At 46.5% G+C, this 15,598-nt stretch overlaps 1 protein-coding gene across 1 annotated transcript in view; it reads left to right on the top strand.

Annotated features, from left to right (window-relative positions):
• Positions 1–15,598, top strand: part of IL16 (interleukin 16) — a 482,340-nt gene that overhangs the window by 146,900 nt on the left and 319,842 nt on the right. The window contains exons 4-5 of the mRNA XM_085644300.1: positions 11,435–11,577; positions 12,303–12,413. Coding sequence (XP_085500426.1) covers positions 11,435–11,577; positions 12,303–12,413 — 254 coding nt within the window. The remainder of the gene's footprint in view (positions 1–11,434; positions 11,578–12,302; positions 12,414–15,598) is intronic.

Here is a 15,598-nt window from a genome sequence, read left to right as displayed (position 1 = left end):
GTCACCAGCAATCCCCAATACACAAGTGCGGTAGTGGTAGCCATGGAGAAATGCCCAAATGGCAGTTGGCACGCCCTGCCACCCAAATCGCGGTAGCTACCGCCTGGCCCCAGTGGTGTGTCACCAGCAATCCCCAATACACAAGTGCGGTAGTGATAGCCATGGAGACAAGCCCAAATGGTGGTTGGCATGCCCCGTCACCCAAATCGCGGTAGCTACCGCCAGGACCCAGCGGTGTGTCACCGCCATGGAGCATGCCCTCACAACCAATGGGAACCTTAATTGCGGTGGCATGATGCAATTTTGAAAATCGCAGTAGGCGTGCTCCGGCACCGTGGAGCCGGTCATTGGATGTAATTGAAAGATGCACCATTGCAGTAGCGCCCGCCTGGCCCCTGCGGTGTGTGCCCTTACAGCCAATGGAACCCTTAATTGCTGTGGCATGATGCAATTTTGAAAATCACGGTAGGATGCATTTGAAAAAGGCAGACCTGGAACACCAATTGCTGCAGCTTGGCACCTTTCAAACAACCCCAGGGGGCTATATATGTGTGGGAGGGAGCCTCACATTTCCACTGCTCCTAGAGTCTGCTGCCAGAGACTCCTCATCTGCTGCTGCCTCCAGGGACTGCTGCCAGAGACCCCTCACCTGCTGCTGCCTCCAGGGACTGCTGCCAGGGACCCCTCACCTGCTGCTGCCTCTACGTACTGCTGCCAGGGACCCCTCACCTGCTGCTGCCCACAGGGACTGCTGCCAGAGACCCCTCACCTGCTGCTGCCTCCAGGGACTGCTGCCAGAGACCCCTCACCTTCTGCTGCCTCCAGAGACTTCTGCTAGGGACCCCTCACCTGCTGCTGCCCCCAGGGACTGCTGCCAGAGACCCCTCACCTGCTGCTGCCTCAAGGGACTGCTGCCAGGGAACTCTGACCTGCTGCTGCCTCCAGGGTCTGCTGCCAGAGACCCCTCATCACCCAATTCTGCCGCTGCTGTCTCATGTCCACAGTGATGGCAAGGACTGAGAAGATCCGTGCCAGTCCCTTTACAAGCGAGGAGCTGGAGGTCCTGGTGGACGAGGTGCTCACACAGTACCCAAGGCTATATGGTGCCCCAAATGTCATGGTAAGTACTCAACAGTGGGGGGGAGCGCAGGGGGGGCACACATGTAGTTGGACTGATGCAGCATGTGCCTGAGAGTTTGGGGTTGTGTCATGCACTGCCTAAAATGCTGTCTCCAGGGGGAAGGTGTGTGTACCCTATGCCACAGGTTTCCCTGCCTGCACATGTATGTTTGAGTGACCTGTGTTGTGTTGTCAGCCATACAGTGACGCAGCAAGTTGTTCTTGCAGGAGTCCGGACAGTGATTGCTTGGCTGAATGGCTGTGTGTGCCCCTGTTGTCCATCTCAGTGTGAGCCCAGCTGGCCTGCACAGTCCCTGCCCAAAAAGACAAGGACACATCACTTCACTTAAAGAGTATTACATCAGTCTTTTCTCATTGCACTCCAGCTATGGGCCATCTCAGCACTGTAGATTGCACACGACCGGCCTTGTGAAAAGGATTTTGGATTTGTGAGATCATGTCCCTCAATGTGACATCCATGACACAGTGAGTCTACCCCCATACACATGTTGATATGTGATGTATGTCTTGCTCAACCTAAAAAGGGACTGGAGATGTGGGCACGCTACACAGGGGTTTCAGTGCTGGCATCCTGCAAGTGTGTGAGATGTGCAGGGACTGTGTTCCCCCTCACACCTGCATGCATTTACATCAGCTTTCCCCATGCAGATGTACCATGTGAGATGTATTCTTGTCTCTGTTAGACATATCTGTGGATTTTGGATGAGTTTGTATCATGCTACTGTACTGAGAGATGTAGGTACATAACACTGTGTCACTGATCATTTCCCCCTCTTGTCTCCCATGCCTGCAGCTCAAGGTACACCAGCGTAAGGCCGTGTGGAGGGCCATTGCATCCGAGGTGCGGGCTCTGGGTGTCTTAAACCGACGGCGCACCCACTGCCACAAGAAGTGGGACGACATCAGCCGGCTGACAAAGAACGTGGCAGAGATGACCTTGGGGCTGCTTCCTCGCACTGGGCGGTTGGCACGGCGCAGCATGACACCACTCATGGGCCGCATCTTGGCCGTGACACAGCCTGAGCTGGATGCACATTTGAAGGAGCATCAGCAGCAAGCCAGGGGTGAGCATTCTGGGAAGGGTGACTTTGACTGGGAGTGGTTGCATGTGTACAAAGCCTGTGCCAGCGCTGGCCTATGTGATGTTGGTAGTGTGATGCAGTGGCTTTAAGTGGCTGCTGGGCTGGGTGCAGGTGTTATGCATTTGCCCTACCTGTACTTACTAAGGTAATTTGAGTACTGTGCATTCCCATTGCATTCTGAGTAGTGGTTTTCAGGTATCGTCTGCATTGGGGTAGTCTGGGGAATCCCATGGGAGGGAACGGCAGTGTGCCCGATCTGAGTGTGCCTTCATCAATGCGTCCATTGCCTGCACTCAGATTTGGGGGGCTTAGACATCTGACACCAATGTGCACCAGTCGTTGTGCCCCAAAGTACAACATGGTGGGTGGCATGGACTCTTGGCCATTGTGGAATGTCATGTTGTAGTCTGTGTCTGTGTTGTCCACTCCTGCTTCATCCAGATCTGTCAGTGGCAACAAGTAGTGTGCCCCCATCATGGCCCTAGGTGGGCTCAGATCTATTTGTGTGTCTGGTTGAACGGAGCCACTAGCAGGGTGTTGTGCTGTGTGGTCATCACATGGCTCACTCATGCCTGAATTTCCAGTTTCCACGCACTGTTTGAGTCAATATAGTGAGTTAGCACAATGTGATTGCACAGGGTGGTGTGCAACATGTAGATTTAGTCATGTTTTGTGATGCTTTGCTTGCATATTTTTGTTATGTTGCTGCCACTGAACTGACCCTACATCTCTCTCTCTCTCATGCAGCATCTCCTGTGGTCACGGAGGGACAGGAGACGGACACCAGTGAGGGTGAAACAAGCACAACAGCTGCACAGGAGCTCAGTGACACAGATGTCACCAGCGCCTCAGAGGGGGACAGGAGTCTGCTGGAGGAATCCCAGCCTGAGAAGCAAAGTTCCACATCATCTGATGCCAGCGGTGATGCATCCATGTTGGCGAGCACAGGGAACGGGGACTCTGCATCATCTTCCACCACACAGCGGCCAGTGCCCACCCTCCCAGCCACTTCCTCTGGTGCTGCCCATGTTCACCCCAGTAAGAGTGGAAGAGTGTCCTTCACCCCGTGCACCGCTGCCCCTTCCCCTCTCCCCCCTGCTGCCATCAGTGCTGAGTCTGTGGACCTTTTGCGCCAGCTGTTTGTAGGGCAGACAGCTCTCCCCAATGCCTTCATTGACCACGACAAAAAATTGGCACAGGTGGTTGCTTTCATGGAGGGCATACATTCAGACGTGGGTGGGCTGCACCGGACTGTCCAGTCTTTGTCCTCCACAGTGATGGCAGCCCTTCAACAGGCACATACTCACAGTCCAGCTCCGGTCCCTTTGTCCACCCCCCTGGCATTGGCCACGTCTGACGATAGTGACCACGCTCCACAGACCTCAAAGTCAAGATACAGCACACGAAGCATACAGCAGCAACAACCCAAGTGGTCCCGGGCGCAGACTCCATCCCCACAGAAGTCCAAAGCCACCCCAGAGCGCAAAGACAAAAGCCGTCAGGCGACACCAGGGGCCAAAATGCAAAGAAGCAGGCTTCAGGCTCTCATGCCTCAGACGCATCCCCAACCAAGGACTCTCCTGTGCCCAAAGCATCTTGCAAAGAGAAGCACACAGTTGCTGTGGCCACCGAGAAGGTGGTGCATGCCAAGGGTACACCTAGGAAGGGCTCCAAGGCAGATTCACCCACGACCTCGACTCCCATTCCAAGCCCACTGAAGCAGGGGAAGGAGGGCACTAAAGGGGTAACACCTAGTAAACAGGTGATGGAGGGGCAAAGGCGAAGCCAGGCAAAGCGTTCCGCTGGATCGAGCACATCCCCAGAGGGAGTGCCAGCGTCTGCACCTGATGCAGCTTTGGTGGTGAGTGTGCCTGTTGTGTCCACACCACTTCTAATTGATACCAATACAGGGAAGCCAGTTAGGATCCCCAAGAAGTGGAAAGGCATCCCTCCACAATCTCCCAGCCACACTGTGTCTCACATCTGCATGACTCCGCCTCCACGTGCCACTACACCACCTGGTTCAAGCAGCCCTCCGGCTTGCCATGCCACTGATAGCTCTTCCTCAGCTGGGCCACTCTCTCCCCGGTAAAGTGCTCCGACAGTCACCGACACACAGCCAGCTCCCAGTCCGCCTGACAGCCAAGTCTGAGTGGCAGTCACCCTCACACACCTGTCTCTCACACAGGTGGGCCTGTACTGCACATTGTTGCCCCCTGACTGCGTTGCTGACCATGGAAAGGTACAGTCGCACACATTCCCTTTGCAGCTTCTCATGGACATACTCTGCACTTCGTTTTGTCCACTGGCCTTGTAGCTCTTTGCTGTGTTCAACTATTCCCTGTGCAGCTTCTCATGCACATACTCTGCACCCTGAACTGGCCACTGGTATTGCTGTTTTGCCCTTGCCTGTGCAGCCTCTCATTGACATACTCTGCACCCTGAACTGGCCACTGGCCTTGCTGTTTTGCCCTTGCCTGTGCAGCTTTTCATGGACATACTCTGCACCCTGAACTGGCCACTGGCCTTGCTGTTTTGCCCTTGCTTGTGCAGCTTCTCATGGACATACCCTGCTCCCTGAACTGGCCACTGGCCTTGCTGTTTTGCCCTTACCTGTGCAGCTTCTCATAGACATACTCTGCATCCAGAACTGGCCACTGGCCACTGGCCTAGCTGTTTTGCCCTTACCTGTGCAGCTTCTCATGGACATACTCTGCACTTTGCCCTGCCCACTGGCATTGTCATTCACTGCTGTGTGCCCCTTACCTGTGCAGGTTCTCATTGACATATTCTGCACTTTGCCTTGCCCACTGGCCTTGTCATTCACTGCTGTGTGCCCGTTGCCTGTGCAGTTTCTCATGGACATACTTAGCAGTTTGTGCCTTGCTCTTCTCTGCTCTTGGTGCCTATCTGTGCATTATGTTAATAAAGACAGTTGCTCCTGTTGTCTGTTTTGTCAGTGACCTTACTGAATAAAGGTATTTTACTGTGTGTATGTGGTTTACTGTGCCACATGCTCTGTGTGCCACTTCAACATAGCCAATGTCTTGGCTCACTTACTCTATTTTTTACAGTGGTGACAGGGACTTCAGTTCTTCCTGACCCTGATACTTGTGCGGGCAATGATGTCAATTTTAAATAGAAAGCAGTTGTCATTTTCTTAATTTGTTCATGTTGGCTATACTGTACACATGTCAGGTTGGGGGGCACTGCCAGCACAGAGTGGGATTCTATCTACAGGATTGCAGGCAGGCAGCCCAGGGTCATCATGTATGTGTATTCTTCCTTTATGTGTGCCCAGTAGTGTATGTTTGTGGTCATCTTGTGATGGCCAGTCATCCTAGTCCCATGGCTTACTTTCAATGTGTGCTCTTGGGTGGTTAAGATGTGTGCAGTGTGAAGGGGGTGACTTTGTCTGGAGTGTGGATGTGTGTGTGCCCCTGCATTGTCAACTACACACATGTGTCACCCAGGAGTTGGTTGCCTGTTGTTTTGATTGTTCAGCCCTGTGGATGTGGTTGTATACACATGTGTGATTTGTATGTTGTGCACTGTGCAGTGTGTTGGTGTGTCCTTGCAGTTCTGGCTGACTCCTACTTGTTGTTTTTGTCAATTGTGAGTATGCAGAGTGTGTGACTGGCAAGTCAGTGTTGTATTTTGTTGATCATCCATGTGTCTTGATACTGTTTGTGGGGACTGTGCAGACCTGCTGCTCCACACTGCCATTGTGGTTGTTTTTTCTCATGCATTGCTGTCACATGGTGCCTTTTTGCCCCCGGTATGGCATGTTGTGTGGTGTTTTACCATCCCCTATCTGTGCTTCAGATGCCTACCCATTGTGAATCTGCACTCCCTCTATTTGTATATGGTACACTCCTGCCATGTCCCCTACTGACATGCAGAACACTTCACTTTGATGTCAGCTGTCCCCTTGGTTTACGTGTGTGTGCCTCCCCGTCGCTTCATGTGTGACACTGTGCTTGGTGGTGCAGTTCTTCGGCCAGGAGCAATGTGTCACTCAGGACATTTCCCCAATAGATTATATGTGATGTTCTTGTGCTGTCTGGCAGTCATGGTTGCTCATATGCACTTCAACTGTTTGTGCTGCCCAGTCCTCTGGTCAAGTTGTTTCCACCTTTCTGTCCCAGACTTGTGCATCTGTTGGTGTTTTGTTGAATGTATGTTTGTTAGTTGTGGTACTGCTTACTTCCTGGGTGTGATGTTGTCTTTGTGCTATGCTGATTGGTCGTGTGTGGGTTAATGTTATGTCACTCATATATGTGTGGGGCTGGTATGCTTGGTGTGCACACACTGCTTGTTGTGCATGCAGTGCTGTGGGCGTATGTTGCCTTGTCATTGCCTGGTGTGCACCCCCTGATGTCCTGTTGTGTTTGCAATGTGATTTTTCTGCCTGTGCATCGGTTGTTTGTTTGATGTGGCTGTGTTTTTCTGTGATGGTGCACTTTTTGTCTGTGTTGTGGTATGTTGTCTGTGCATTGTTCCAGACTGATGAGGTTGTGCACTCCTGTTGTGTCTGTGCTCCCATTGCCTTTCCACAGTTAAGCTGCAGAGGTCATGTGTGGTCTTGTTGTAGTTCTGTGTGTGTTTCTGTTGGGTTATGTATTTGTTTGTTGATTTTGTGCAGACATTTGTTCTGGCATCCCTGTGTGTGTGTGATGTGTGTGGCTACCCCCAGGGTGTGCGATTGTTTATCTATGTATTGACTGGCAAATATTGCCACCCTTCAGTGTGTTTGGCACTGGTGTTGTATGCTGCTGGTGTGGGGATGGGGGTGGGGGGGTATGTGTGTAGATTCCTACTAGTGTTTGACAGTCATGGAGTGTGTCAATGGGCCCTGTGTGTTGTGCTGCTGGCGTACTCCTGTGAAGTAGTTGTATATATATATGTGTGGCTGTTCACAGTTTGACTTCAGGGCCTTCCTTTCATCCTTGTGCCTATACATGGGTTGCCTTGCTGTCTCCCTGGGTTGTTGCACTGAGGTGTCTATGGTTTGACTTCACTCACTGTGCCAGCCATGTGTGCTTTGATGGGCTGAGGGTGTTGTTCTGTGTTTCTTGTCTTGCATGTGATGTACACATGCTTGTTGGTTGTCTCCATGGCCTTCCATTTGTGTGCACCTCACTTTGGCTTTCCTATTTCTTGTGCTCCATTGCTGGTGGCATGTGGTGTGTGTATGTGTCTGTGTGTCAGTATGGGGTATGTCTGTGTGACTTGGCAGGCTGTGTGTCCAGTAGGATGTTTGTTCCTTGTATGTGTGTGTTCATTTAGTGCTTGTATTCATTTTTTTTGCCATGAGTGTGGTGTTGTTGTGGTGTGTGTGTCGCCCTGGCCCTGTACTTCTGTGCTGTGTGTTCCTCTGCAGCCACTTCTGCTGTGGCTGTCTCCCTGGTCGTTTGTGTGTGGTGCAGGGTGTGGATTCACCTGGCTTGTTTTTGTGCAGGGGGGTGCACGGTAGGGGCACATGGCATGTGCTTGCAGGTGGGGCTAGTGTGTGGAGGGAGGAGGTGTGGCCCTGTGCTCTTTGTGCCCTGCCCATGCCTGGCACTGGCCCTGCCTTCTGCATTGTGCGCATGTATTCCCTTGTCTTTACTGCTGCGGTGACGTGACCGGGACATTGCTGCATGATCGCAGAAAATGTGTGTCCTGGATGCGGAGGGGGGACTTGGTGGCAGGTGGGTCATGTGTGGGTGCACTTGTGGATGTGTCCCTGTCCCCACCAGGGTGTCTGATGTGGATTTGGACCCTGTATCAGCCCATGAGTTGTGTGTTGTGGTTGTGTAATTGCGTATCTGAGGAAGCGTCCGTGGCGGTCCATGAATTGCTGGTGATATATCAGGTACAGCACCGGAAAAGCGTGTAGGGCTGGGTCCATTGCGGTCGTCTCTGGGTGGTGTGGACTGGGACTCTGGTTTCGCGCTCCGCTCTCGAGCTTCCGCCGTCTCTGTTTGAGCAGTTTCTTTGCTGCGGTGCAACTGCTTGTTTGGGGCATCCTAATTTGTGGAGCGGGGCGGACGTCATTCCGCACGACGGTGAGTCTTCATTGACTCACACTGCCGCGGTGGTGGGCGCACTTTGATGGCGGGTCGCGTCACACCGTGGTGGACGGGAAATGGGCTATGTTTGGCCATACTAATATGGCGGGTGTGAGGTCTGCTGATCGCGGGCGGTAAAATGCATTTTTCCGCAATGCCAGCACCGCTGCGGTGCCACCGCCCGCCATCCTAATAGGCCCCTGAATGTCCAAATATTGCAAGTGGACTGATTGTCAATGAGGAGTTGGTGCCTGCAGAGATATATTCAAAAGGTATGGACCATATTGTTCAGGAGCTTGACAGCAAATTGGAGGAAGCTGACCTTTGTGTTGTGCCACATGTTGAGTGGGCTGTTCGGAATGGTTCCAATCGAGTCGTATTGTCAAGTGGCACAGATATTATTATTGTGCTCCTTAGATTTGTTGCAATGTTCATAAGTCAAGCATTTTCAGAGTTATGGATACACAATGGAACAGGTGAGAAAAGACACCTAATCCAGCTTCATATTCTGTACAAGAAACTTGACCCAGAGATGCCCAGTGTTCTTATTAAGGCACATATTCTTACGCATAATGACACTGAGCAAAATTGGAACAAAGCTTGGAGCTTTAACTGCTGAATCTTTGAAGTTCCTAAAAGGATTTGGTGAGACGGAAGAAGAATGTAACTTTAAAGACGTAGAAAAATACCTTGTGTGTGTTTGGAAAACGAGTTCTGACTGTCACACCTTTGACGTCCTTGGGTACACTGAGTTCAAGAGATCAGTCCCGCTGAGTGACCTTCCACTGACGTCATACTCTGTGCGTGGACACAATAAAAGACCATTCTGCTTGATCAGATGATGTGTAAACGTTTTGGATCATGCATATGTAGAGAAAGATCCGTGTGAATTTTGTTGCGAAGATATTTATGGGGTGCTAAAACATACAAAATTTCAAAAGCCTCTACCCACAGAACTTATACGTACATGTACGTGCAAAACCTGTGCCTCAAAAAGATGTCCCTGTTGGTATGCTCTTCTCTGATGTTCAGCATTCTGCAAATGTACCATGAGCAACTGCTGAAACAAATATATAACGTGAACCATGAAAATGTGTCTTAACAGGAGTGATAAACATTATTTTATTTTCATATTCAGATCATACACATTGTGTGGTGTATACATAAAGGGATTAAAAACAATTATTATTTGGTTCATTTCTATATATGTCTCTGAGGAATTATTTTCTGTACTAGAAAACTAAAACAGATTCAAACAGGAGGGTCTCAGGGAAATTTAAAGACCACAATAGATTTGTTCCCCAAAGAATAGTTACAAAACAATACAAAATCCAAAGGTCTTTTGGATTTTGTACTGTTTTGGAGTTATTTTCTGTCCCTATAGGACTACTTGATCACCAAAAATTATGTTTTGACAGGAAAATGAAGTATATAGGTCTCATGGTTCCTGAAATATTACATCATCAGTGCAACACATCCGCCATTTTTAAAAATGTTGTCCTCAAAATACGCCCAGGATCAGCAATGTCTACCCAAGCTAAATTACTTCCTTAATCATCCAAAAATAAAAATATATGAAATTTTTTTTTGCAGAGTTATATCAGGGGGCTGGGATTAATATGAGGATACTGTTTTTCACAAAATAAATGTTTATTTAAGAAAATTAAACATTTCAGTTAACAATTACTTTAGCTATCTAGCGTGAAGGGCTGGCATTTGGAAAACATGGGGTGCCCCGGTGACCATCTGTGAAAGATGTATTTAAGAACCTCTAAAGGGCATCAACTTGCTGTAAAGGGAATCAAGTTGGCCATCTTCTCTGCTGCAATTTTCATTTACTTTATACATACCAACTTGCCACACCGTACTTTCAGATGACAATATTTGGGGCGGAGCAATTTTAACTTCATTTAGTAGCCCAGACAATCGTGTTCCTCTTGGGATTTAGATGTTCCCTAGGGTATGTTGAAGGGAAAATGTACAGAAAGTATAACTTTTCCTAAAACATGAGGAATGCCACTTACAAAGAACAACAGGGATTGACATTATAAATCATCTTGAGGGTCTGTTGCATTATTCAAAGAGCAGTTTGTAGTGAGCCCCCATTTAGGGCCTGAGTCTGATCTCGTTCGGAAAGCATACTGAACGTCTCGGGCCCGAAATGCTTTCCGGACGACTTGGATTGGGCGAGTCTGACCGAATGAGTATGATGCATTTGAATGCATCCAGATACGGTTCGGTTGGGCTCCCATTGGCTTCAATGGGAGCCTGTGTTCTGAACGCGAACACAGGCTCGTATTGTCAAAAGGGGTGGTTAGGGATAATCATGCACCCTGTGACGGACACCCCTTGGTGCCTGCCACACTGTGCATGGTTGGGAAGAAGGGACCCCTGGGTACCCCCATAGGCATGATTCGGATGGCCCTGGGTGGAGGAAGGCCAGCTACGTGCCCCCAAATACCGATTCCGGTAGCCTTTTTGTTGCAGGCAAACCGAATTGGAAAGGCTGTCCGAATCATTCATCATACTTGCTCGCCCGGAAAACCTAGTCCATAGAGCTGTACGAATCAGATCTGGAAGGCTGTAGCTCTCCGAATGCCTTCGGTCTGCGCTTAGGGTTTCCAGACATCGTACTTGGTCTTTCAGAACAGTGGACTATTCAGTTGGGAACAAGGGCTCCGGATCTGTTTAGGCAAAGCCGAATCCGATTCAGAGCCCTTCCGACCCCTTAGTCAGCAGTAGAACTATCCATGCTCGGGCAAGAATGAATACATGCTCTAGCCATATCATTACACATCATTTTTTGAACAGCAGAGCTTCTCTAATGTGGCCCCTTGAACCACAAACAACTTTGCTTCTGGGCATGGAAGCAGGAATACTGAATACAATTTATTTTTTAAAATTCATTGTTTTACTCAACATTTTGTCTTTTGTACTTGCCAGCATGGTTTTTTGTAACTTCTTCCTGCCAGCGGCAGCCGCGACATGTAATTGTTGTGTTCTTAGCCACGTTCTGCCTCCTCTTATATGCATCCTTTTTGATGAAGGATTTATAAGACTCTTCAGTCGTGAAACTATGTCTTCTGATACAATTAAATATGTAGAGCAATACTGTTTGGGATATCATTCTGGATATTTTATAGTAATTTCTCATCTCAGGTGTCAAGCCATATTGGATTGGAGAGATTGACCCTTCTGTGACAAAGAGGGCATCAGTGGGGAAAGACAGGCAACGTCAGTGCCTTTTCAGCTCCAGGAAGTCACTGTCTCAGCAACTGGACTACCCTTTAGGTGGTGTGCAGGTAAGTGCGACAAGAGATCATGTTTTAGTACTGCTGAACCAAACTTTTAGTACTAGCATGTGTACCATGAAGAGCGGTCACTAACGAAACCATTTATTAGGCATTAACCCTGTGCACTTAGAATCACCTAATGGGGGTCAGGTGTAGTGTATTTGGGAATGAAACTCTTTGCAAAGTTCAGCCAGGTATGGTAGCGGATTCTGGAAGCTCTCTTGCATGGCACTAACCATCTGATTAAACCAACCCTTCGAGGTAGTTGAACTCCTTAACATGGCTGCAATGATTGTTCTCGCTTTGCTCCACCAGGTTGAATCACTTTGATATAGAGTTTATTTTGTCTACTTCCTCTCACAAGATGCCCTAGCTGTAGAAGGAAATCATCAAAGGGAACTTGAAAGTACTTTATACTATGTCTCATGGTCAGTCGGTCACAGTCAGGAAACTTCGGCCAAGTTCATGAAAGACGAAGTTTTCTGATTCTTATAAAAAAAATGTAACCCACCTTTGCTTCAGCATATTTCCTTGTAAGTGGAAAATTGTTTATTTTAATGTAAACGGAAATGAAATTTCTTGAAATGGTTAGGTTTCAGAAGAACTTAAGGAAATGGTTCAGAAAACACAAACCATGCGGAAAGGGTAGCTGTAATTCTAAAATTAGAAAGAGATTATCAGCAATCCAAAATACATCTTCAGTGCTTCTGATGACGCTTCTTTTCCTATTGTAGGGCGTTTCAAGGCCGTTGAGATCCCTAAGCACCGCCCAGCTGATGAACGTGTCCAGCGGCTCCCAGGCCTCTGTCATTTCCAACATAGTGCTAATGAAAGGCCAAGGCAAGGTAGGGCGCTGTGTGATCGTGCACACACTGGCTCCATAAGTGCTAAACCAGAAAGTTTAATGTACTTTTATGTGTAGAAAGAAAGGTGTTTGGGTGTGTGCATGAAACCGAATAACAGCCACTTCTGTGCCATAGGAATTCCCTGGTCACCTTTTGTAGGAGCGTAACACCAGCCACATAAATCCCAGCTACGCCTGGATTAGTCACTGTTTCTCCTCTTTTCTTCGGCCAGCTCCAGCACGTCTCCTCACACTTGCTTCTTTCACACTTTTGAAATGAAAGTTTACTGGCAGCCGATTTCCCCTTTTCCTATGGTGAAAATGTAAATATTTTATTTTTGTCAAAGCTGTATTTCTACCCACAGCAAAGCAATGTGGGTTTAAAACTGCAAATCACGCCTATTTATGAACGTGATTTAAGACTGGAATAGGAAGCCATCTGTTTAAGTGGGCATAGCAATGAAAGCGCAAGAAAGGTGCTGTAAACAAAGAGGCGTTGTTATGGAAACCCAGTAAAAGGAAATTGTCAGAAATGCGTCTAGTTTTCCTTCAGTCATCTAATTGATTTCATTCAGCCAAGGTAAGTTTTAGCCGTGGCTCCATTTTACTTGCCACTAGTATCACATATGCTGTGGTTAACTCACCTGATGTGTGAGGCTGGGTATTGGATAAAGTACAAGAAGGGCTCTATAGACAGGGTTAGACCATCTTTGGGAATGTATTTGTGTTTTGTCACTTGTAACCGAGTTACAGAGACACGGCTACATAAGTACCTTCCTCGGGAAATCAGATCGAGAGCCATAGTGTAATTCCTTGCTGTCCTTTTGGCGCTATAGAACGAGAGTCAGTGTATATGTATATGAGAATAGGTAGACGTCACTCACATTTCCATTGCACTATTGAAACTCATGCCTTACAATGCGACAGACGAACTGCTTCATAGATGTACCCTGTTTGCCGCTGACTACCCAAGAATGCAGAATTAATGTTTGTGCAGGACGTGAGAAAGACTGTGATGTTGGGGAGAGTATGTTAACTCACTTAGATTCCTCCTTGAACTATCATTATGCCCTCATTTCCACAGTCAGGCAAAGATGGTTAATCAACCCTCTTGCGTGCATTTCACAGGATGTTAAAACCTTTCCCAGCTCGTGTTGTTTGAATTAAGTAAGGTGAATGAATTCATAAATTGAGTGGAAGGTATGCAAACACAGGCCGGAGATCAGGATTCTACCATGTGCTTCATCTCCAGTATTGGAAGCGTCAGAGGCCCCAGGTTTTAGCTGGGTTTGAAGGAGTTGCTCTATAGATCAGTATCTCCTCATTCTAAATCTGGTTCATTTTCAAAATATGAATCTATTAGACTTTTCATGAATCTGAGATAAATGTATTAAAGAAGATTCAAGAGATTACATTGTGGTTGAAAATTAATTTACTGGACCGGAAGGTCACTACTGTAATTTTGGATGCTCACCAGTCCTCCCTCATCTTATTTTCCGTTAAATGTTATTAGTAGCTGCTTTATTTTCCATGTGAGTTTAATAAAAAAACAATCAGTTATGGTGACTTTCTAATTTAACTACTCTGTGTATATTTATGCTATTCCCTAATATGGCAAAGGTAAAACTATGGTCCCTATTCACAAGTATGTGCGTAGACCTACATCTACACAATGGAAAGTATAATTCCCAGGCAATATTTAAGACTATCAGTTCAGACTGATAAAGTACAGAAATGAGTAAAGTAAACACGTAATAAAATTCACAAATTTAATACAAAAAGCATGTAAAGTCACATATGATAAAATACATGGTTTAATATACACATTATATAAAATTAAATAAAATAAATTTTTCAATGATATAAATCAACATATTATAATGTAAATAGTGGCAAAGTGGAATTTCTTCACGACGCGCGTTTCGGCACATGGTGCCTTCGTCAGGAGTAGCCACAACAAATTTGTGTTTTAATAAGGAGAAGTTGTTCACGGATTTATAAGAGATGGGAAGCCACAGAGGAACTTGTACTATTGGGTGGTTCCTCGTTTAATAGGATGGATCTACTGTTGATTAGACCAACTTGGTTATCTGATATAAGTATGAGAGGACGAGGCTTCTCTTATTGGGATATCTTTTTATAAAATGATAAAATCTTCAGAGTTAGGTACGTTGTGTATTAGAGGATACTTAAAATCAGCTCAGCAGATAAGATATTTAGTGATGAGCTTTGCGAGTCTGGTGCAAATGGGACAATGATGGTCGGATAACGATAAAAATCTCGATTATAAACGATCCTGGAGCTGGCAAGAGTCGGTGTAATGCATCTACACCTGGGTGTAAATGTCCATATGGACTGAATCATCATTTCCATGCGATCCATAGATTTACACCGAGATGTAGACTTATGAATATCCACGCCCTTAAGTGAGGGGTTGTAAAATCCTAGAATAAAATTTATGAGAGTAAAGTTAATTATTAGTAATTTCCACCTGTTTGTTGAGGTCTCTGCCACGAGGGCAGAGATCTCCCTATAGAAAGTAGTAGTATTTTAACATAAATCAAAAATGAATATAATGTAAAAAGAAATATATATTTAAAATGTATTTACCTAACTCCTATTCAGAAAGGACTACAACGGTAACAATAGACAACACACTTACACTAAAACGTAATATATTACTAAATGTTTTTAATTTTATTAATATTTAAATACAATTAATTAACATGATAAACGTTCCTGACCTCACCCCGAAAAGAATCATTTGTTTTGAGTGTGTTGCAATCTTGGATGTAAATTATGTATTATTTTATTTGTGATTTAGTTTAGAAAATATATATGTCATTTACAGTTTATATGTATATTAAACAATAAAATGTAGACATTTTTTAATTAAAAAAACTATTTAACAATAAAAATAAAAGTAATTTAAATGACATTTTATTTTAAATGTTATTTACTTTAATTTATATGTTTCCCTCTGTGTCTCAACGTCTCTATTGATTTCTATGGCCGTGAGTTGCAGTGCCAGTGGCTAGCCAAGTGTGGTGGTTGACATAGTCTAAGGCTAGGCTCATGTGCATTTAAGTAGGTTTTGCTGTTAATACTACTGTAACAGATTTAAATATAGAGGAACATATTTGAAAGGTGTCTGCACCACAGGAGCATCACTTTTTTTGACACTCC

The sequence above is a fragment of the Triturus cristatus genome, chromosome 3_1 (genome assembly GCF_964204655.1).
Source record: "Triturus cristatus chromosome 3_1, aTriCri1.1, whole genome shotgun sequence".
In the NCBI taxonomy this organism is placed as follows: Eukaryota; Metazoa; Chordata; class Amphibia; order Caudata; family Salamandridae; genus Triturus; species Triturus cristatus.
Note: the sequence above shows the minus strand (reverse complement) of the source record. Positions and strands in the feature narration are given on the sequence as shown.